At 35.8% G+C, this 23180-nt stretch overlaps 1 protein-coding gene across 1 annotated transcript in view; it reads left to right on the top strand.

Moving 5' to 3' along the window:
* Positions 1-18568, top strand: part of TIAM1 (TIAM Rac1 associated GEF 1) — an 86064-nt gene extending 67496 nt beyond the window's left edge. Inside the window, exons 14-25 of the mRNA XM_025166489.2 lie at positions 383-562; positions 2390-2458; positions 2705-2830; positions 4085-4193; positions 5446-5625; positions 6420-6538; positions 8603-8711; positions 9799-9857; positions 11287-11389; positions 14239-14326; positions 14443-14615; positions 15769-18568. Of these exons, the coding sequence (XP_025022257.1) occupies positions 383-562; positions 2390-2458; positions 2705-2830; positions 4085-4193; positions 5446-5625; positions 6420-6538; positions 8603-8711; positions 9799-9857; positions 11287-11389; positions 14239-14326; positions 14443-14615; positions 15769-16253 (1800 nt within the window). The 3' untranslated portion in view covers positions 16254-18568. The remainder of the gene's footprint in view (positions 1-382; positions 563-2389; positions 2459-2704; positions 2831-4084; positions 4194-5445; positions 5626-6419; positions 6539-8602; positions 8712-9798; positions 9858-11286; positions 11390-14238; positions 14327-14442; positions 14616-15768) is intronic.
* Positions 18569-23180: the final 4612 nt, after the last annotated feature.

Raw genomic sequence — 23180 nt, 5'->3', positions numbered from 1 at the left:
ATAGACATTGTGGAAGCAAGTATAGAAGGTATAGACAGGTATAAAATGGTGTTTATATAAGCCAATTTAGTTAATTTCCTTTTACCTTCTACTTTTAATTTATTTTGCTTACTACTACTTTTTTATATGCTTTGCATAATAGTGCTTATTCCTATGGAACAGCATGGTGGATATATATGTATTGCATAATTTGCTTTCTAACAAAATAATTTCCAGAACCAATTGCTGATTTATTTTTTTTTAGTGTTAATACAGTATGTCACAGTTTGCTGTAATCTACATTTCTTGGAACAGGAAAATGTACTTTAAGATTTCTGATTCAAAGGAATTATAATTATGACATTATGAATTCTGGAAATAACCATTTATCTTAATTTTATAGAGTACAGAACAGGTTGCTGCCTTTTGTCGCAGTCTTCATGAGATGAATCCATCTGACTCTTGTGGGACCCTTCAGGAATCTGTTGGACCTCAGCAATCCACCACAAGACAGCTAACTGATGCTGATAAACTGCGCAAGGTTATTTGTGAACTGCTTGAAACAGAATGCACATATGTCAAGGTAATACACTCTTTTAGTTATGTGCTTAATCACAGTTGATCCACTGTATATATTCTACTAGAGTGAACACATAATGCTCATGAGTACCATCTCTGTTCTTCTCTCCCTCTATCCTCTCCATGCTCATGTAAACCTTACCTTAAGCAGAAGGAAGGTGACATTGACTCTTGGAACGTCATAATTTCAAAGAAAAGAGACTGAGTCCTTTGCTATACATCTTTCCTCTTCTCTCTATATTCTGCTGCCACCAGCTCTTTGAAAAAGCCCTTTGGAGCACAACAAGAATGCCTCTTTGTTAGCAGTAGAAAAACAAAACAAAACTGCTCACTATTTTATCTCTGTCTTCAGAATAAGCCTTTGTTAGATTTTTCTCTCCTTTGCTCTGCTAATGGAGGATATAAAGCTTGATGCATCCAGTGTAGCTGTATTTATAATAACCAGTTCATCAAGGTTTATTGGAGTAGAGCTAATAGCACAGAAGAAAGGGAAGTAAGTTACAGATATCAAACATAAAATAAAGCAGTTAAATACTACTGGTAGTCTTTGGTTAACAATGGAAATTAGGACCAGAATTTATGTCACTAAATTTGTAAAGCGTGATGTCCCATGACCATGCCACTAAGCAATGTCAGTTCTGGCACTTCCAGTTGCAGCCGTTAAGTGAATCCCACGCCATCGTTAAGCATGACATCACGTGGTCACCATTTACAATCTCCTGCCAGCTTTCCCACTGATTTTGCTTGTGGGAAGCTGACAGTGAAGGTTGCAAATGGAGATCATGTGATGTCATTGCAAGCTGGTTGCTGAATGCCCGGATCACAATCATGTGACTATGGGAATGCTGCAATGGCCGCAACTACAAGGACCGGTTGCAAGTACTACTTGTTCAGCATCATCGTAAGTTTGAACAGTCGCTGAATGAGTGGTCATTAAGTGAGGACCACCTGTATTTCCTAATGCATGTCTAATGGCTGATTTTTCCCTGTGACTTGGCAACTCCTTAAAACTAAGTCCAAAGTCCTCTTTGTTAGTGAGAGAAAAATCCATTCTTCCCTAAAAAAGTAAACACAAAACCTCTAACCACCTAAACTATTCCCTTTTTAAAAAACAGTATAAAGTTTTGATGTGGAAAATTATTGCCCATAGGTCTTGCTTTTATCATGTTTGTTAAGTGGAGACAATTTTATGACATCAAATATAAATCCTGGTAATATTAATGTAATATTGTTTGACTTTCGATATCTCCTTTACTATTTGCCCAAAATGTACCTTACTGTGATAAATGCAGTACATTGAATACTTCAGCCTTCTCCAACCAGAAATCCTCCAAAGGTGGCTGGGAATTCTGGGAGTTGAGTCCCACAATATGTAGAAAGCTTTATACTGGGGAAGGCTCATTCAAGGCTTTCAAGCTATGTTTTCAATAGCAATGTTTTCCTTTTCACCTTTGATGATCCAGCATACTTTTAGGTTAGTATTTGTCATATTATTTTTCAAATTATATAGATGTATATTTTGGACATTATAACATGCAACAGTGAATTAGGAATTGCATGCAACAGAAAAAGAACCTGTACATTACCCTATGAAATGCATTAATGCTCCAGTAAATAAAATACAATAAGGATTCCATGCCAAGTCAAAGCAATATATTTCATCTAATACAGAATTTCTTTGGCAGTAGCCAATAGGTGTCATAAGAAAGTTCCGAACACAGCATTAATGCCTGATATTAAACAATTGAAAACACTGGAAAGATGTTTTGAACTTGAAGTTTTTAGATTTGTGGTAGAAAACACTGCTAAAACTATAGTCCTTCACTTTCAGGATTTAAATTGTCTAATGGAGAGATACCTGAAACCTCTACAAAAAGAAACTTTCCTTACTCAGGAAGAGGTATAGTACCTTTTATTTGTTGATCAAAATAAAAAAGATACTGTACATTTCATATGTATAAAAAAGTGGATGTGACATTACTATATACTTCTAAGAGAAATTCTAAGAATTTCTATGAAATTCTTCAGTGATTTTTTTTAAACAAAGGCTAACAAAGGTGAACATGGCTAACCTAGCACCTAAACTTAGTTATTGCTTTTATGAGATACTTTTTGTGAAAAGCATTTTTTAAAAATTTCTTATCAGCTTGATGTTCTTTTTGGGAATCTGACTGAAATGGTGGCATTTCAAGTAGAGTTCTTGAAAACACTTGAAGATGGAGTGAGGTTGGTGCCAGATCTGGAAAAGCTGGAAAAAGTTGACCAATTTAAAGTAAGTCTTTAATTGCAATTCTTTTAGAAATAATTATAAATACTTCCACAGTAATCTTATGAACATTTTTTCCACAGATTTTTATTTATTTTTGCAATTCATTTGCTAAGAAACAACTTAGATGAAGATGAAATCTTTAAAAAGTAACATACATTAGTGCTGCAGGCTGCAACCAAGGATAATTGCAATGTCCGTAAAAGCATGTTATTATATATTTAATTCCATATCTCAACAGAAACAGTGCTGCCTAAAATCCTAGTTCAGCAATCCTAACATATCGCTTCCTACAAAATGATTGAGGCAATGTCTCTGAATTATATTTGTGGCCTGAATGCTCATTGAAGCAGTTGGAAAGTAGCTAAACTGCCTGCTGAAACAGTAGCAATGAAAGCTATTAGCCTCTGACACTTCTCTTTTCTTTACCAGGAATTATCTATCACTTAAAATGAAGGAAAGGGTAACTGAACAAAAATAGTAAAAATGAGGGCTGAAAAACACCAGTGGCATTGAAAAATGGCATTAAGTATTGCTATTGGCAGTAATTTACAGTAGGGCTATGGGTGCATGTTCCATAACTCACCATGATTATGATTTAAATGCAATTTAATTTGTTTTGCTTTTTACACGTTCATCTGATCACAGTAAGGTAACATGTTTGAATGATATTTGATTCCCAGGTATGGGTTTCTTGGAGGACTAGGCATTAAATAAATAATAAGGCCAGCCTAGCTACACTCATCTCCTTCTTTGTGTAAGATTTTTAATGTAGTAACTGATGTCTGTTGTAATGCAGCTGCCCAGATAACCTCCCTTTTTCCATTTAGAAGCAGGGGAGGATTCTGCAGTGGGATAAGTTCTTTCTTCCCAAATGGAAAATTCACCCATGTTTAAAGAAGAAAAAACGTATGAGCAAGGTTAATGATTCCATACCAGACATACTCTTTGAAAGAACAGTTTTAAAAAGAGGGAACTTCCCAGTGACTCAATTCTCTTTAGTATTATCTGCTTTTGGTAATGGAATGTGCTTTAGTGTTTAATTTGTATTTAGTATTTTAAGTGATCTCTCTCTCTCTCTCTCTCTCTCTCTCTCTCTCTCTCTCAGAATTTAAAAACAAGAAAAATCTTTCCCTTAGTAATTATGGAACGTGAAACGTTTCAGTTACTTGGAGAATATTTTTTCTTTTATAATGTTAAGTTCAACAGCCTGTCCCCCCAGAATCAATACAATTCTGATTTACATATTTTTGATCCTAGAAAGTGTTGTTTTCCTTGGGTGGGTCCTTCCTGTATTATGCTGACCGTTTCAAGCTATATAGTGCCTTCTGCGCAAGCCACACAAAGGTTCCAAAAGTCCTAGTGAAAGGTAAGAATGAGATATGCACAATTTCCTTGTCCATCCCATATATTATAAGGTTTCTCAAAACTCAAAATTGTCTCAGAGTGTGAAGGTCTGGGTGATGTTGGAACTTCAGGAGACAAATGGGGAAGGGGAATTCTACTTTGCTGGAGAGTAGACTGGGCATCCATTTGTCCATAATTCTGTTATTGCAAGCTTTTACGTTTAGTAGGGAGCTGTACTAGATGGTGGCTAATACACCTTCAAATTTTATGCTTCTGTGATTATATTACCTTGGTAAGGTTGGTTGAAAAATCCTTTTAAAGGGAAGACATTTAAATCCCAGTTCTTTTCAGCAATATGAAATTTGAGATCCTAATTTCTTTTATGATGAAAAATATCAAAAAAGAAAGGGTAGCATAAATTAAATTTCCATACACTATTCCTTCCTGTATGATTATTTACTAGTTGATCTCTTGATATCATTCATACACAAGTGGTAGATCAAGCTTAAACTACAACATTTCTACTTTGTGTATTAAATACCCAATGGCCATTTCTTCTATCTAATATAATACCAGGAAGGATCATTTGCATTTTAAAGATGAGAGTTGGAAGAAGTTTTACTTACAGTTTGTATCATCTAGTGGGAGTATATCACAAAAGAATACAATCTTGAACATTTTTTTTTCAGTTTGAACAATTACTCAAAATACAAAAAGCAGTAACTCATTTTGACTCTGACTTGTATGTGTGAGCTAAGCCCTTATTTGAATATGCAGTGAACTTGAAACTAAGGACCTCCTCAGATGAAGAGTCACACAATGTCACACATAAAAGTGAACATGTTGAAGGAGAGCATATCTATTCGTTTCTTTCTATTTTATTCCAATGTGCTTTCATCCCAGTGGATTGTTAGTGCCTCTCATGAGTTTTATCTTTACTTTGTATGGGATATATTTATCAATATTTACCATATTAAAAATTAAAATTGATGCATTTGCTGTTGCTACCACTTGTCATGATTGTTTGATGGGATTTTAATATTATATTATTTTTTCAACATAGGCTGGTAAGTAATTTTGATTTTGTGGGCCCCTGAGAGTGTCTTGGGGGACCCCCAGAGATCCTAGGACCACACTTAAAGAAACACTGCTCTATGCTATCTTGAGAACCTCTAATAAAAGAGAACAGCTAAATAATATGGTAGCAATATTCTGTAATAGAGATAGTAAGTAGATTATTTCCTGAGATATCTCTTTTATTTTCAATAACATAGCTAAGACAGACACAGCATTTAAAGCATTCTTAGATGCACAGAATCCAAGACGACAACATTCATCAACATTAGAGTCTTACCTCATCAAACCAATTCAGAGGATATTGAAGTACCCTCTTCTGCTGAAAGAGCTATTCACTCTCACCGATGCTGATAGTGAAGAACATTATCACCTTGATGGTAAACTATTCTTCTAACTTCTCTTATTTCTCTTATTTGTACTTATTTTGCCACTGTTTCTGATAAAATTTCTAACACACTAGAAGGTTATCAACATCTGTAAGAGAAATTCATGTATCTGAAAATATATAGAAAATGGAGATTCAGTTCGTCTCTGTGGTACATAGGATGGGTAAGGATTAAGAAACGTTTTATTTCATGTTTTCAAGGAGATATGTTTTTTCTGTACTGTTAAGGGTTGTTTATTGTTAACCTGCTTTAGAGAAAGGACTTTTTCTATTTTTGTCCCCCACTGTCTGTCTTGTCTATATACTTTTAAACAAGTTTCCCAAAAACCTATTGTATATTTTTAGGGATCCTGCTTGAAAAGTTATGTATTATCCTCTATGACTACACATAAAGGTATACAATAGGACACTTTAGTTAACTGTATTACACACTTAGATGTGTGTGACATTGCTTCAACACATGCAGAACAGTCAGTTGTGCATGCATCACTGATGGTCAAAGTGAAGGTTAATAGAGCACATGTAGAGTTATAACACAAATTGTTTGAATATGTAAATAGGTGTCCATGAAAGATAAAATATATACAGATGTAGTCCTCAGGTTTTATGAGGTTTTTATAACCAACACAGCATAATATCATAATATCATCAACCTAGGAACGTACCAAAATATTAAAAATATGATAGATTTTTTAAAGAATATGACAGAAAAGGTCTTTCCATGTTTAGTAATATAAACATGTCAACTCTGCTGTAATCTTTTTTATATCTTTGCTTTTCTTCTAGTGGCCATAAAAACAATGAACAAGGTTGCTAGCCATATCAATGAAATGCAGAAAATCCATGAAGAATATGGTGCTGTGTTTGATCAGCTCATTGCAGAACAAACAGGAGACAAGAAAGAGGTACCCAGCTCTGAAAATCCTCTCTCAAATTGATGTAGATAATGATGTTTAACCTCTGTTAGATTGCACTAAATGTTGCCACCTTCTTCCCTGAATGTTGTAGGGAACTGGGCACATACGTTATGCAGAAAGAGAAAATAATAGGAGAGAAATCTTGCAGTCAGCAGAGAATATGATTGGGAGTAATCTTCAGTTTTGTGGGTGCTCATTATCTTTCCATGTTTGTTAAAGAAAACATTTTCATTTCTCTCCTGTTATGTATAACATATCTGGAAATAGCAACTAACAACTGATCAGCTTTAGGTCAGTTGTGGCATAGTTATGGAGAGTTGTAATTTGAGTCAAAAATTAAAAAAAAATAGCAAGTTAGATTGGAAGAGATTTGGACTCCTTTTATTTCTGTCATCAATTAGGTGGGCCTCTGTAATTTCAGTTTATGCTTTGGAGAAATTTATTTTGATGAACATTTTCAAAAAAAGTTCATGTTGCATTCTATGTTTTTTTTTATGATGGTGCAATTAAAAAATAAAAATGATTTGGATGTGATTCTCATTGTTATCCCATATATTTGTCACTTAATCAGGAAACCCTAGTGTTAGTACTATTTGCATTTATTACTGCATGTATAATCCCATTTCTACAATAATGATGGCATACATAGGATGCATTGGTATAAATCTGCTTCAGTATGTCATACAGTACATAGTGTAACCAAAAATTATGCAGTGAAGTAATTGGGTTTTGGCTTTAGTTTCTTTTTGATAGACATTCTATAAAGAAATGATATGGTTAATGGCTAGAATTTTCCAGCCACACTTGAAATATTTTTATTACCTATACTATAATGTACTTGGAAATGGAAATTCTTAGGACAATAGTTTTTTAGAAATTTAAAATTCATCAGCATCATTAAAAGGTACATAATAGGGAGATGATATTAATTGGCTTTTGCTTTTTGTTTGAAGAAACAAAGCAAGACAAAAACTAAGTAAAACATTAAAAAAGAAACAAAAAGGAAAAGGAAAGAAGAGATTAAAAGAAAAAGGGTGGGATGAAGTGAAAAATGTGGGGGTATGTATATATATGTCAGTCCTGGCCTGTTCTGGCTCATCTCAAAAAACTAAGCAGGGATGGTCCTGTCTAATTCTTTGTTGGCAATCGAGCCATGATGGAAGAGACGGGCTGTTGCACACTTCAGTCTCCGAAAAGTGTTCTGGAACGCGCAGGAGGTTGAACTAGCACCTGGATGCAGCACCTTAGAGTAGCTCTGTCCATTCTCGTGTGGCCAAAGTCAGAGAATCCCAAGAAAAGGAGGAGTGACACAAACATTTTAAATATCTGTAATCAGTATTTCTGTTTGGATGACAAAAGGAATCTGTTAAGACAAAACATATGCACCAATTTGCTAACAATCCCACAAGCTCACCCTAGAAAGGCTACAATTTATGTAGTGTTGTGTCATCTCTGGATCATCTTCTTAGTCAATTCTTAATGACCCATTAGAAGAAGAGAAGTAAGAGAATTCTATACCAGAAAGAGTTTCAATGAGATTCACTGGTTCAAAATCAAAATGGTAAGTTTTAAAATGGCAGATAACGTTTTAAGACTCATTCCCACTTTTCTCTCATACAAATAAATGCATTCTCTAAAGCAATAGTCCTTACAACATGTTTCTCATCTAATATCATCTTTATTTATTTAAGAACTCATGTCTTTTTCATATATGAACTTCAAAGTTTAATCAGATATACCACTCACAATAAACTGCCTAAGGAAGGAATCCTGTAGACCTCACCAGCAAGCCAATCCTACTGAGCTCAGTGAGGATTAGGCTTTAACTATTCCTTAATAGATTGACAGAGTTGACACAGTGGCTTCTCCACACTGTATTTACACACAGGATGGAATTGTTTCCTTTCTTTAGAATTACAAAGTATAATGCAGGTGGTGTAGCCATTTCTCTTAAGTCACTTACTGCTCAAATTTATTTTCAATGACTTTGTTAAATGACTTTTTAAAATGATACACTATCATTTTTTGTGTGTGTGGGTGTGTGGCTGGCAGGTGGCAGATCTTTCTATGGGAGATTTGCTATTGCATACCACAGTCATCTGGCTTAATCCTCCTGCATCACTTGGAAAGTGGAAGAAGGAACCTGAACTGGCCGCATTCGGTATGTGCTTCTTTTCCAAGAAAAAGCAAATGAGATTGTTTCATAACAATTAAATAAAACATGCAAATATTGTTTCCAACAACACCACAGAATGTGTTTCTGCAAGGGAGTGCTAGGAGGTAAAAAAAAAAAGTCAAGATGGCAGTCACAGCTGTCTAATCAACCCCCACCCCCACCCCCACTTAAGCTGCTTTAAGCTGTTGGTATTCTTGTTTTGTAAGATGTTTTCAGAACTTTATAGGGCTTTGCAATATGTTTTAATACTTATTATACATTTATTTAAACTTCATAAGCTTAATAAAAACTTAATAAACAATATTGCAAAGCTCACTAAATGCTGGGAAATATAAAGAAGCCCTGGGAAGTGTAAAAGATATGGCTGTAGGCAGAATCTCTTGTTCTTCCTTCCATCTTCAGTGTTCCTCCTTCAGGGGATTTGCTGAAATGTTGCTTGTATGTAAATGTTGATATTGGTTCCTTCTGTGCATAATACTGTGTCAGAGTAATTCCCTGCAAATAACCTAGGAGTGCATGATAATTTAATAATAAAGGTACTATCGATTTTTAAAAAGTGATTTTTAACTTTTCCTTCATAATTTTGAAAATTCATTAAATGAATGTTGTACATTTTAGAGCTAATTGTTTACAGGGACCATGTACAGTTAAGAATATTAAGTGTTGCTTATTAAAGTGCTTACTCTAGAGTAATTCTGTTAAATGAATAAACGGACCCTATTGGGAAGAACTTCAAATTCCAGTAAATGTTTAAATATTAGATTACCATTTACAACATTTTATCAGTGAAGTAAATACCCTTGACTGTTGAAAACATTGAGTATTAATTCTTTGGCTAATGAGTTTCTAAACAGTAGATGTTACTTCAGTTTACTTGCTTATCATGTATTTAAAAAATTATGCCCTTTCTTTTTGGCATATGAGGAAAACTGCTATATTCCTCCATAGGCCTTAATTTTTTGTGTGTGCAGGAAGAAGCTTTGAAACTTCCATAGAATTAGCAGCTGGCGTTTTTTCAGTGTACATTGGCAAACTACTGACTTCCTACATGTTTTGGTTTTTTTCTCTGTAGTGTTCAAAACTGCTGTGGTACTTGTATATAAAGAAGGTGTGAAACAGAAGAAAAAATTAGTAAGTTTATTACCTATAAATAATATTAAAGAACAAAAATAATCTGAAACATCCTATTAGATAGATTGGGATAATTAGACAGGTCATTCTAGCAATAAGTAGTGTAAACTATTTTTAGTCATAAACTTAATGATTGGAAAGAGCAGTCAAAGCTTTCCTAAAAAAGTGATATATTATAACTATCAGTTTCTTTGAAAACAAGCACTTTGGATATACATATCCAGTTTAATTCTTTGTAACTAATACCCTAATATGTGCTCATATGGATTATCTTCTTATTCATCTTGTAATTATGAAGATCTTAATTAGTATATCCTACATTTGAGACAGAATTGCATCTAGTTGGAAAGAGTTGGAAAGGGCTATTTGGATCGCTCTATACAAGAATCCAAATTTTTAAAAAAGTAAAAATCCATGATATCTGATTAAATCTATCTTGGTGAAGGGGAGCCAATCACTTTTCTGGGCATTTGATTCCACTATCAAATACTCTTACTTTTAGAATTTTTTCCTAACATCAACCAGAATCTGGTGTTCTGTAAATTAAATATATTATTCTGTGCCCTGCCATGTGTGGTGATGGAGAATAGATCTTTACATTTTTTAGGGTGATATCCATTCAAGTCCTTTAGAGTATTAGCATATGCCGCACTCACCTACTCTCCTTGGTCTTTTCAAGGCAAAGTGTTTTTAGTTATTTCATTGTCTCATGATAGGACTTAGTTTCTAGTCTTCTAATTATCCTTGTCCTTTTCTGAACCTGTTCTATTATCTATGAATTGTTCTTGAAGCATTAATAATGCTCCAGGGATGCCCGACGAAAGTGGAATAAAGTGGAATTGTATCTTCCCATAATTATGAAAGTATAGTTCTGCTGATATAGAAACAGCACTTGCCTTTTTTGCAGCTGTAACACCCTACCAACCTATATTTAATGCAGAAAACTTTTTCAGCATTTGCTGTATCGGTATAATCATAAAACTTTGATGGATCATTATCAGTTTTCAAGTCTGATTTCAGTATAAAAATGATTCACAAGACAATACTCTTGAGATGAAACAGAGAGCTTCTGTCATGTTTCTGTGTCATTTGATCTTAAGCTCCCTAAACCTTTTTTACTGCCTGGGATAGAAAAAAACTATTTAGCAAGATAATGGTTGCACTGACAACCAAATGAATGGAATTATGGAATAACAATATAAAGGTGTTTTTTTTCAGATGGGAGATTACCACAAGGGGATGAAACAATGAAGCCCTCAGGGAAGGCTTCTATCAACTTCCTTAATTCCAACACTATTGTTCACTGTGTATTATCAAGAGTGAAGGCTTTTGTAGATATTTTAAACATTTGGCATGAAATAAACCAGTTTTCATACAGTTTATATAATATGATTAATAAGAATTGTTTTCCCTGTTCTCCCCAATGTAGGGTGGATCACATAGAGCTTCCATTTATGAAGACTCAGACCCATTTCGGTTCCGTCACATGATTCCCTTGGAGGCGTTGCAGGTGCGTGCATTGGCAAGTGCAGGTAGGGTTAAAATGGGTTTGTTTATGATTTTTTCTCTTTTGTTTTATTTGAGTATTGTAAAACTTCTCTTTTGCAGAAATATGTCCCAGGTAGTTACCAAACTACAAGCATGATAAGCATACAATCCAGCAGGAAAAGCAATTTATCAAAATGAGAATTACAAAAAAAGGAAAGAAAGAAAGAAAGAAAGAAAGAAAGAAAGAAAGAAAGAAAGAAAGAAAGAAAGAAAGAAAGAAAGAAAGAAAGAAAAAGAAAGAAGTAGGATGTCCAATTTGGATTATATTTGACAACATTTTTAACTGTCCTATATGGGGCATTTTATTTGGCAAATGTGGCTGTTAGCTCAAATTCTTATCAGTTTCCTGTTTCCTGAATTTCAGAAGGGGAACATCAAGAGAGCAGGGATTGTGTAGCACAGTTGCTTTCACACTCCCTTCTTTTAAAAAGAGTTAAACCCTTAGTGACTGACTGTATAGCTTTACAATAATTCTGGTAGTCAACAAGATTACTTAAGGGAGTGGCTGCCCATCAGTATTTTAGTGTGGTATGAGCATGTTTGCTGAACACAGCTTAAGAGTGCTGCTGCTGGTCTCATTTTCTTGTGTTTACATTGCTTATTAATCTCCATAACTTCCTTATTTCCAACTGGCCAGAAAACCTCTTTATCTGGAATAGGCCTTATCTCCTCTGGAATTCCCCTCAGCTAGTGTTTCTCAGCCTCTTCTCCCCATGAGACAAAAGGGGCTGTTAACAGGATTAACTTACTTTCCTAATGACTTTTAGTATTGCTTGTGCAGATACATTTAATCTTCTTTAAAAATGTAGAAGAAAGTTTTGAGCCTCACCTATCAAATTATCTTTCTAACATGAAAATAGATTTGGATTGTCCTTAATACTCATGTGGTGTTTTTTGTCATAGATAGATAGATTTTTGTTGTTGTTGTTCAGTCGTTAAGTCATGTCCGACTCTTCGTGACCCCATGAACCATATTGCGCCAGGCCTTCCTGTCCTTCACTGCCTCCCTGAGTTTGCTCAGTTTCATGCTCATTGCTTCAGTGATGCTATCTAACCATCTCATCCTCTGCCGTCCTCTTCTCCTTTTGCCTTCAATCTTTCCCAGCATCAGGGTCTTTTCCAAAGACTCCTCTCTTCGCATTAGGTGACCAAAGTATCTGAGCTTGAGCTTCATTATCAGTCCTTCCAATGAGCAATCAGGGTTGATTTCCTTTAAGATTGACTGGTTTGACCTCCTAAGATAGACAGACAGATAGATAGATAGATAGATAGATAGATAGATAGATAGATAGATAGATAGATAGATAGATCATCAATCAATCAATCAATCAATCAGCTGGCCCAAATTCTGTTTTCTTATATGAGTTATATAAAATCTGCAGCCATGGAGTGTAAATAGAGCAATTTCCAGATGCTTTTTAAGTATACTATTACTAATATGAGCTGCTGATGTGCACTGCATGTGGTGTGCCTGTAGGAGTTTTTGGGTTTACCACTGAGAGTTTTAATTGTGTTGAGAGCTGGATCAAGCAAAGGAACAGCATGATACCTTAAATAAGTAGCTGAAAGGTTTCATGGCCTATGGGACTGTGGTTCTTTTTTATAATGTACCATGACACGACATTATAGGTTCAGTATGGATAGTATTGTCTTTGGAAGTACGTAGCAGCTATATTTATAGCAATATAAAGTGGTAGGCTACGTACTTCTTTAGGTTTCTTTCATTGCTTTAAAATTTTAAATTTCCAGCCTGAAACAACCAAACGTTCCATTCAGTGCAGCCAATACTGCATTGATACTGTACAATACTGTACAGATCTTTCCTTTGTTGGCGATGGCTAATGGCAGTTCTTGCCCTAGTTTTAGGAGACCATTCAGAGTTCATGCTGAGCATAGAACAGCTCACTAATGTAGAGTTACAATAGGTAATGCTCCTTCTGTAAAAGTTGCCTATTCTAGTTTATATAAACTTCCTTGACCTTACTATTTAGATTTTAATTGTTTGGCTTTTTTTTTTTTTAATAGCATCAGTAATGGTATATTCAACTACCTCATAGCTGTTCTTTGGAGCAAAATTGGATTGACAACATAAAATGCCAGTTGCTTAAGGGGATCTCTTCAACATGTTTTCTTTGTAAAAATAAGTGCTTTCTTTTTACAGTTTGCATACATAAAAGAAACATACAGTTGATCTGCAAAAAAAAAAAAAAGCAGACCCTGCACATGCAGGAAAAAGCACCAGGAAGAAAAAAAATATGTAAAGGAAACATAGTTTGATCATTGTTTGAATGGGAGTTGTTTGAATGGGAGTCATATACAATCCACTCGGAAATGAATGGAGGGTGCTTTATGGCAATGCTCAAAACTGGCTGCAGCTGTTTATGGTGCTACAGAGGCAGAGACTCCTTTGTGGAAAGAGTACTGTTTACCTGGGAATGTCTCACTGTGATGGTCTTGACAATCGTTCACTATGTGAATGAGCTCCAGGGTAGGGAAAATCTCTACCACCAGTTCCTTGTAGTGCCAGGCATGAACATTGCTGATGGAAAGATGCTTGATGTGATGGGACTGCAACCATGTTAAGAAGCTTTTACATGTTTTGGTCATTCCATATAGTCAGCATTACATGGAAATAATCCAGCATTTCACACACCACTCCTGGGGCTATAATTCTTGAATCAATTAATATTAAGTATTTCATTCACTAAACTAATCTTCATAGTAGTTTCAACGTTCAAATGAGATTATTTTTGAAATCTACAGAATGGTCTTCAGTAAATAACAAACAAATTGAAATGATATTTTTTTAAAATGTTCTTTTCTCTTTCTTTAGATGCAGAGACCAGTTCTGTCTGTGAGATAGTTCATGTGAAATCTGAATCTGAAGGCAGGCCAGAGAGATCATTCCACCTTTGTTGTAGGTAAGGAGTGACAGTTTGCAAGATTATACTTCCATTTACATTCAATAAATAAGTGTCAATGTTCTGCTGCCAGACCAGTGCCTAACTGGTATGTGCTCTTTATTTCTGCTTTTCAGTTCCCCAGAACACAGGAAAGACTTTCTAAAGGCCGTGCATTCGATTTTACGTGACAAACACAGAAGACAGCTTCTCAAAACTGAAAGTTTGCCCTTATCACAGCACTATGTCCCGTTTGGAGGAAAAAGGCTGAGTGCACTGAAAGGTGCAAGGCCAGCTATGAGCAGGACAGGTACTCCCGGTTAAAGTTTATTAAAGCACCCCAGAAAAGAAAAAAGAGAGTTTAAGAGTAAGAAATGACGATCCTATTCACTTTTGGTTCTGTCCCACTAATTGGTTACTTTGGCCTCTCACATTGTGCACCCTGCAACAGATTAGTCGTGAGAGAATGTACAAAACAACGCAGAGCCCCCCCCACACAAAGAACGCTTTTCTTCATTAACATTTTTGTCCCATTTATTATAGCTTCGGAAATGTGTAATAAATAAGACTGTATTTAATTCCACAGTGGCAGGCTTATTTTATACAACTACCATTTGACACTTGATGAATGTCGTGAGGTGTGAAAGGAAGCTGAATTCACAAAAGCCCACATCAGCCTTAGGGAAGGGCATCATATTAAATAGCAGCTCTTTGTATTTCACTGCTACTTTTGTTTCTCTTTAAAAAGTCTGTCATGCAGTGCTATTGAAGCACTACCGAATTGCCTTACCTATTAACATATGTTAAAATAATGAAGTGAGAAATAGCAGAGGACCATTGAGCACACGTGTCTCAGTTCCAATGGTCCCAATGTTAGTGAACTCTGAGACATTTGTAACTATTGGGGGAAGAAAAAGCATACCTTCTTTTTCCATTACCATGTAAATTTTACCATGTAAATTTTAAAATATCTTGTAGCTAACTACTTAGATGTTTGTGTGTTTATTTATTAAATTTGTATGCCGCCATCTCCCCTGGATATTACCTAAGTAGTTAACTATAAAATATTTTAAAATTTACAAGGCAAAAATAAGTCCTCAACATTGCATACAATATGATTTGTCTGTGTAGAAGATTTAGGTACAAACTTTGTCAGTTATTATTGAAATTATCATCAGTTTATTTATTTCAGGCACTGGCCAGAAGTATGAATACACACACACATAGCACAAATACATTTTAACACATTCAATAACTTTCTTAGCCTATATTCATATTTGTCAGTTCCCCAAGTCATGTCTTGTCAGAGTTTATATGCTTGATGTAAAGTCTGTCAATCTGTTCAATCACAATTGCGTTGTGATTGAATGCCAGCTATTGTGAAAAGAAAAAGAATGTCATATTATCATATTCAAATTTCTGTTCATAAAAGCATCTGGGATTTTATTCTTGTGTGTGCACAGTGTCCGCCCCAAGCAAGTCTCTTGGGAGGAGAAGGCGACGGCTGGCTCGAAACAGATTTACCATTGATTCAGATGCCGTCTTTGCCAGCAGTCCTGAGAAAGATACCCCGCAGGCATCCAGCAACAAGGATACTGACCGCTGGGTAGAAGAGCAGTTTGATCTTGGTCAGTATGAAGAACAAGAGGACATAAAAGAAACAGATATCCTCAGTGATGAAGAGGACTATTGTGAGCCTTTGAGGAGTACCATGGTTGAAAAAGAACTCCAAGAGCAATTGAGGTCAGCCTCTATTACAAGCAACCAGTCATACCGGGGAAACAAAACACGGTATACTGTGGGCACACATGCCTCCAGAATGGCTCAGTTAAAGAAACAAGCTGCTCTGTCTGGAATTAATGGTGGTATGGAAGGCAACAGTGAAGAAGTCATCTGGGTTCGCCGTCAAGACTTTGTACCACCGAGAAAACTAAACACGGAACTTTAGACCCAACACTTTCTTGTTAGATGCTAGGTATAGATGAGCCCCAAATCTACCCCTTATATATTATGGAGAATCATCCCTTAGAATGCATACTTGCACATATAGTAATGGCAGCTAAACCGGTTGAAACCACACAGCCTCTCCTCCTTTTTTCTCCTTTAAAGTGTATAATAAGGAGAAATAAAGCAAAATTTGGAAACGGAATGAGCTTGAGTCCTTCTCTATATACCAAGGGCTTTATTTATTAAAAAACTAATCAGGGGCTGCATAGTAAAATGGGCTGCATAGCTATTGCTAGAAAACACAATGCTGTGGGTGTTTTTCTTAAAATATATGCGTGCAGCAAATTAGCTTAAGTGATAGCACAAACAGCAAATGAATTTTATATGTGATACGTAAATCATAGGTTCATCTTAAAGAAGTTGCAGCAAACAAGGAACAAGTGTCTATAACTGCAGCAGATTTTACTCTTAAATGCAAAGCTATTCACCCTGATCCAGCAAGGGCAATCCATGCACAGGGAAAGGCTTCTGTACATGGAATTTCCTTCTTTGTGAGGTACCATAAGTGGGAATGGTGTTGAATGGAGGGGAAAACTTGCATTCAGCACTCAAGGACATACATGGGATGACCTGCACTGCACATGCACTGCTAACCAGATGTTTGACATTCACCACCTCTGAGTAGTCCAGTCGCTTATCTGCAGGAACTAGAACCAGCCTTCCCTTTCTCTTCTTTCTCAACAAGTGATTAGTCTTGATAGTGCCAAACATCTCTGGTAGCTGAGGTAGTTGTGTGCAGTAGCATTCACAAAGCTTACTGTTGCCAAGTGAAGATCTCTGGATTTGGTGATGTGATGTGTATTTTAGGGATATATGAGGGAAAATCTGGAATTTATGTTGTGCTGAGTTCTCTTTGGTCTGTGGTTAGTTTAATGTCAATGTTGGAAGTTCTAGTTTTACATAAAAATTATAACAATGCAAAATCTTTTTTTTCCAACTTTAATTGAAACTCAAAATCCAACACTTGAAAATAGTTTTCTGTAAGTTACCTGAAATGCAAAGGCACAAATGAATGCGGATTTGATGGTATTAAACTGCAATCTTAAATGCAATTACTGAGGAGTAAGACTGACTTCCAAGTAGACATGCAAAGGGTTGCGCTGTTCTGTTCCAAGTTTGGGTTGTAAAACAACAATCCTTTCAGGAAGGGTTTGAAGATGTTGGTTTTATAGTATAATTCTGGACTGCAAACTTTTATGGATAAACTCTCTTTTCTGTAAAATATCAGTGGGCAGCTGTACATATTTAAGACTGGAATTAAGTTCGCAATGTCAATAAATAGCTGAACGCCCAAGGAGGTTAAGTTAATCCCTGCTGTGATTTTGTTGCAGTTGGTAGGATTTCACCTTGGGTGAGTTTGATCCTCCCTGCCTGATAAAGTTAGGGCTCAGGAAAAATTAAATATTTTATGGCCAGAAAAACTGACCTCATCTTATCCATGTGAGATTAGTGTACATTATTACCTGATTCCCTCCCCACCACTATTAGATAATATGAACAATATACTAAACAGGCAACCTTCAATTACATTTAAAATTTCTTATTTAAACATCTATAACAGGGTACAGATGTGACTTATAATCAAAGATTTCCAAATAATTTTTAAAGCACTTTTTTCTTTTTAAATATTTATATGGCTTTCCCATCTTAGTTTTGGTCTGCAAAAATGGGAGGATTTGGGGTTTTTTTGTTTTTGTCTTTTGAGTGGGATTCGTTTTGGACCTACTGATGTTTGACACATTAGTAGGTATATTGAAAATCTAAAATTTTGTAGTAGCTTTAGGGAACACATTTTGTATAATTAGCTATGGCTATGTTTGGTGACATGAACAGGAAATATTACCCAGTACCATCTGCTGTCTTATGTCCCAGCCGATATTGGAGTGTCACCTGTTTGATTCTCAGTGCACTATATTCAGTATTTTGATAGTTTTATTCTCTCAACTTTTGCTATTTTTTAACTGTTTTATTAAAAGGCTTTCTAAACCCTGTGTATCTCATCATATTAAAATTAAATCAGTTGTGTACCAACTTATTAGACATTACAATGCTTTTGCTGTCCCCAGTAGAATACAATAAGCCTGTGAAATGCTGGACGTCCTGTGCTTGGAGGGTGCCATTGTTCTTGTATATAATATAATGACCTGTCAATGTCAAAGGTTCTTATATATTTCTTTTATAAGCTGAAAGAAGGTCTATTTTTATGTTTTTAGGTATATGAATGGAACGTTGTAAATGCCTGTCAAATAAAATAATGCTGAAAAATATTGGGAGAGCATGTTCTTTGTACTATCTTGTTCTATTTCAGTATAAAACATTTTGGTTATGCGGGCTGGAGATTTGCAGAATTAATACCAATTAATCTGGAGTACCTTAGGTTGGAGAGGGCTTGTAGTAGATTGTTGCATGTGTCTAATGAAAGAACATCAAACACAATCCAAGCAATTTTAACATCCTTTTATGGCTTAAATTAGGAATAATTAAACCAAAAGTGATCCAGATTGAATTTCTAGAACCAGGGCATCTGCAGAACCCATAAATGGCATCCATGGACCTTTGAAGTACCAGATGACTAGAGGATAGGAAATCTTCAAAAAGGGAAAAAAGAAGATTGTGGGAACTACAAACCAGTCTAGCATTGATACCTAAGAAGAATCTACAGCAATTCATAAATAGATTGATTTGTAAGCACACTGAAAACAATGCTTGATTGTTTACCAATACTTATTCAACATGGATTTGTTAAAAATAAGTCTTACCAGATTAATCTTTCATTTTTAAAAAAATTAGGTAATTTAGTAAAACATTTGCCAAAGGATCCAATCTCATTCAGATTACTACATTAAATACTGACACCAAAGGATTTGGTTAACTTGAAAATCACAGACAAAGAGGGTTTATCAGTGGACTGAGATATCGAGCAGGTTACCACAAATGTTTATCTTGGATCCTCTACTTTTCAATATATAACTTGCATGAAGAGATGGAAGGAATGCTTCCTAAATATGCAGATGACACAAAATTAGATTAGCTAATACCATAGAATAGTTTTTTTTCATCTGTAGATCATAACCCTCTAGGAAGTCACAAGCAAATTTGAGAGGTGTTACAAATTTAGAAGGGAGGGGGTGAGTTGCTGCTAGAACTTGCTCCTGTTCTTCCTGGATGGGGGCTGGTTTGAGCAGAGTGAAAGCATGATCCTGCACCACTCTGGGGTGCCCTCCTGGGGCTTCATCACTGGGCAGAGTAAGGAGAGGGCCCAGACTCTGTTCCTGAGAGCTCATGTGATCTTGCTAAGATCTAGCTTTGGCTGCCCATGGCTGGATCACTTGCAGGGCAGGGAAAGGGCCTAGAGTGTGGTCTTTCAGAGCTGAGGAACAGACTTACCTGAATCCAGGCCCTGGGCCACATGGCAAGTTCATCCAGATTTGGAACACTGTTGTACATTGCTCCAGAAGTGGAGTTAAGATTTTGTGTGGCTGCTAATGAGGATGAAGCAAATGTTGATTGTGGCGGGGGGTAAAAGTGGCTGTCTCAAAGGTAAGGCTTGGACTTCGGAAACCATGTGGGGCCGGGTGCACTCATAACCCCATTGAGGGGCATTTTTTGAATTTGGTATTTTCTTTGGTGCTGTTTTGTGAGGTTGTGTTGTATAATTGTTTGGCATATAAAGTGAAATTTGATTTTTGAGGATGGGTTATTTTTTGCCAGTCCTTGCTCCAGTGAGATCATTGTTGATCATTTTCGGAGAGTCACGACACCACAGCAGCTGAGAATCTCTGCAGTGGAAGACAGGAATGAAATTCAAAATAAATGATAGGTTACAGATGTAAGTAGAAAGTAACAGTATGAAATTCAAACAGAGGCAAAGCTTTTGAAATAGGAAACAAAAATAAAACCCAAAGGTACAATATAGCTGGCTTAACAATGTACCTGGGAAAAAAGATCTTGATAGTGATTGCAACTTGAACATGCATCAGCAATGTGATGTGGCTACAAAAAATGCAAATACCTGTTTAGATTTTGTGAACAGAAATATAGTTTCCAAATCATGAGAAGTACTATTGAATTCTGAGTATCTCACTTTACCATCCACAGAAATTAGAACAGATGCAGCAGTACAATTGGGATGATCAGGGGATTGAAAACGAGAGCTCTCTGAAGGTGATATATTTAACCTCTTTCCAGATTCTGCTAGTGATGTCACTGGAAAGTTGATCTTGAGGAGTCTAACATTATTGTCTGCAACAGGGTGCTTCCCACACTGGAAATCATGGGGGTCCATAGGGGAGCAAGAGGGTTAAGTGATGTCACATGTACCATGGTTATACAAGTGATGCGACTGATGCAAATGATATAAATTGCATTGACATCAAGGCACACATGATATCATGGCTTTTACCAGATGTTTATGGCTGGAAGCCTGGTTCATTAGATATCTGAAAGCTAATGTGGTGTAGTTGTTAAGATATTGAACTAGAAGACCCACATTCCAATCTATCAACAGTCATGGGAGCCTACTGAGTGATTGGGCCAGGACCTTTCTTTCAGCCCAACTTACCCTACAAGGTTTTGTTGTGGGGAGAAAAAAAAGGGAGGAGTGCGGTATATGCCACCTTGAGCTTCTGAGGGATATCAATCAAACAAATTGCAAAAAATAATGAGAAAAGTTCACCTGGAAAAGTTCACATGTATGAAAAGGCTCTCTACTGTGGTTACATTGTACTTGTGGGTAACCAACTGTTAGCTGACATCATAGCACAGAAGCTCATTTTCTACATGTATTAAATTTTATACAGGAATATACTGCTTGAACATGAAAGGGTTTAAGCCTTACATGGAGAGCATGGAAGAGTTGGGCACCTTTAGCCTTGAGAAAAAATGAATGAAGGAGAACGCAACAGCATTTTCCAAGTATCTGAATGGGTATTACATAGAAGAAAGTCCCAAAGAGTAGGAATTGAAAAATGGGAAAATCTGATTGAATATAGGGGGAAAAAATCCATCTTAACAGTAAAACCAGTTAGGGGGAAATGTCCAAGGAAGGGAGTGAATGCCCCTTCAGTAGATGTGTTCAAGCAGATCTTAGATAGCCATCTGTTGGGAATATTGTGCTTTCCTGTACTGACAGAAGGTTGGACTTGGTGGCCCTCTTCTAGTTTTATAATGTGACATAGGATGTGCCTTCCCTGAATGATGTTAGGATCTTTTATCTTGGGGGGGGGGGGGGAGTCCTGAGCAGACTTTCCCAACCTGCTATTCTCCAGAAGCTTTAAATTCCTATTTCCCATAATTTCCCCTAAAACAGGCTTCCCTAGTACAGATGTAGAAGTATATACACAGTTGTATATAGGATCTTTAAAGTGGAGCCTTTTTAAAATGATCAACAAAATGATCCTAAAATTGTCCCCATACCCCCGAGGCATATTATAAAGGGATAGGTTTTTAGACTCTTTCTTATTTGCTACTGAATTCTGACTAGCTTTATATATCACAGTGAATTATAACATAGTCTGTTTGGTGTAGTGTGCTGTGTGCATCCAGTGATTGTGGTTTGTAAACCATGGTTATGGTTGTCTACCATTGAATACAGTCTACTACTAATTGTTGGAAGTTTGAGGAAAAAAACTAAAAGGGTGCTTACTGAAATATACAATTTCTTCTGTTAATTTCTCTCTTTTTTGAAGTTCAGGAAAAAATTCTTCTGATATTACATACCTTTGATAATATGTTATCCAATCTCAATTATTTTCCACTCCCTTTATAATCATTTATGAAATATATGTAGGACTTATATTCTCTGGGTGGTTCATAAAAGTAACATCATAAAATGAGGGCCTTCCACAACAGGTGTCATCCTGGTGGTACCTGCTCTACTTCTCTGGGTGTGGAGGGTGGAGGTTAATCAAAATAGTGCTTCTGCAGAACATCTGAAGATACAGATAGAAATATATGCTGGTTATTGATATGCAGTATCTCCCTGGTTATTGATGCTCCCTGGTTATTGATATGCAGTATCTAATAATCTATTCTGATCTGATCTAATTGCATGCATCAATTATCTGAGCTGCTCACATAGTAAACAAAACATTAAAATGCAATTTTAACTATAGTATGTTTTGTAAGGTTAATTTATATTACTTGAATGAAGGAATTTACAGTGTGACTATGAGTCAACAATATGTGCAGGGCCCTTTCATCATTATCATTGCAATGACTATATGAATGAGCAGATGAAATAATACCTCTGAATGACTATCCACATCACACTGAATGATATACCACACCGGCTGGGTTTGCACAAGAACCATAGCACAGCTTCCATTTTCTCATTAATTACACTTTGTTCTTTCTAAACAAAGATGCATAAAATTAAATAGGTTAAATGGAAACATTTTAACTTCCAACTACATGAAGTCAGCTTAATTTCAAAGCCCTGTGAAATTAATAACTTCAGATCTTAGATAAAAATTCTCTATCCCTTCCCTACAGCCTATTCTTTAAAAAAAAAAAAAACTACTAACTTAGTTTGTTTAGCATAGGTGAGTTATTAATATAGGTAGAAAAGGTGACTGAAAATGAAATGGATTATTAAAGAAATAGGAAACCATTAGAACCACGATTTATAGCATCAGTATTAAAATGAAGGGACCCTGAATTTTTATTTATTTTTTTGCCAAATGCAAGTGATTAAAAATGAAATATACCATAATTTTTCAAACCTGTCTGAATGAAATATTGCATGAAATCATCTCTATCTTTCTCTCTGTATATATATTTGCCAGGATCATTTCAACAATGGCTTTGAAGACACTAGCAAAACCAGTTAGAGTGCATGCTCAAATTTGCATTTCATTTCACAACATAC

Source organism: Python bivittatus, unplaced genomic scaffold, assembly GCF_059951505.1.
Source record: "Python bivittatus isolate LINGU-HERP-01145 unplaced genomic scaffold, Pbiv_v1 ctg000350_np1212, whole genome shotgun sequence".
Lineage (NCBI taxonomy): Eukaryota > Metazoa > Chordata > Lepidosauria > Squamata > Pythonidae > Python > Python bivittatus.
Note: the sequence above shows the minus strand (reverse complement) of the source record. Positions and strands in the feature narration are given on the sequence as shown.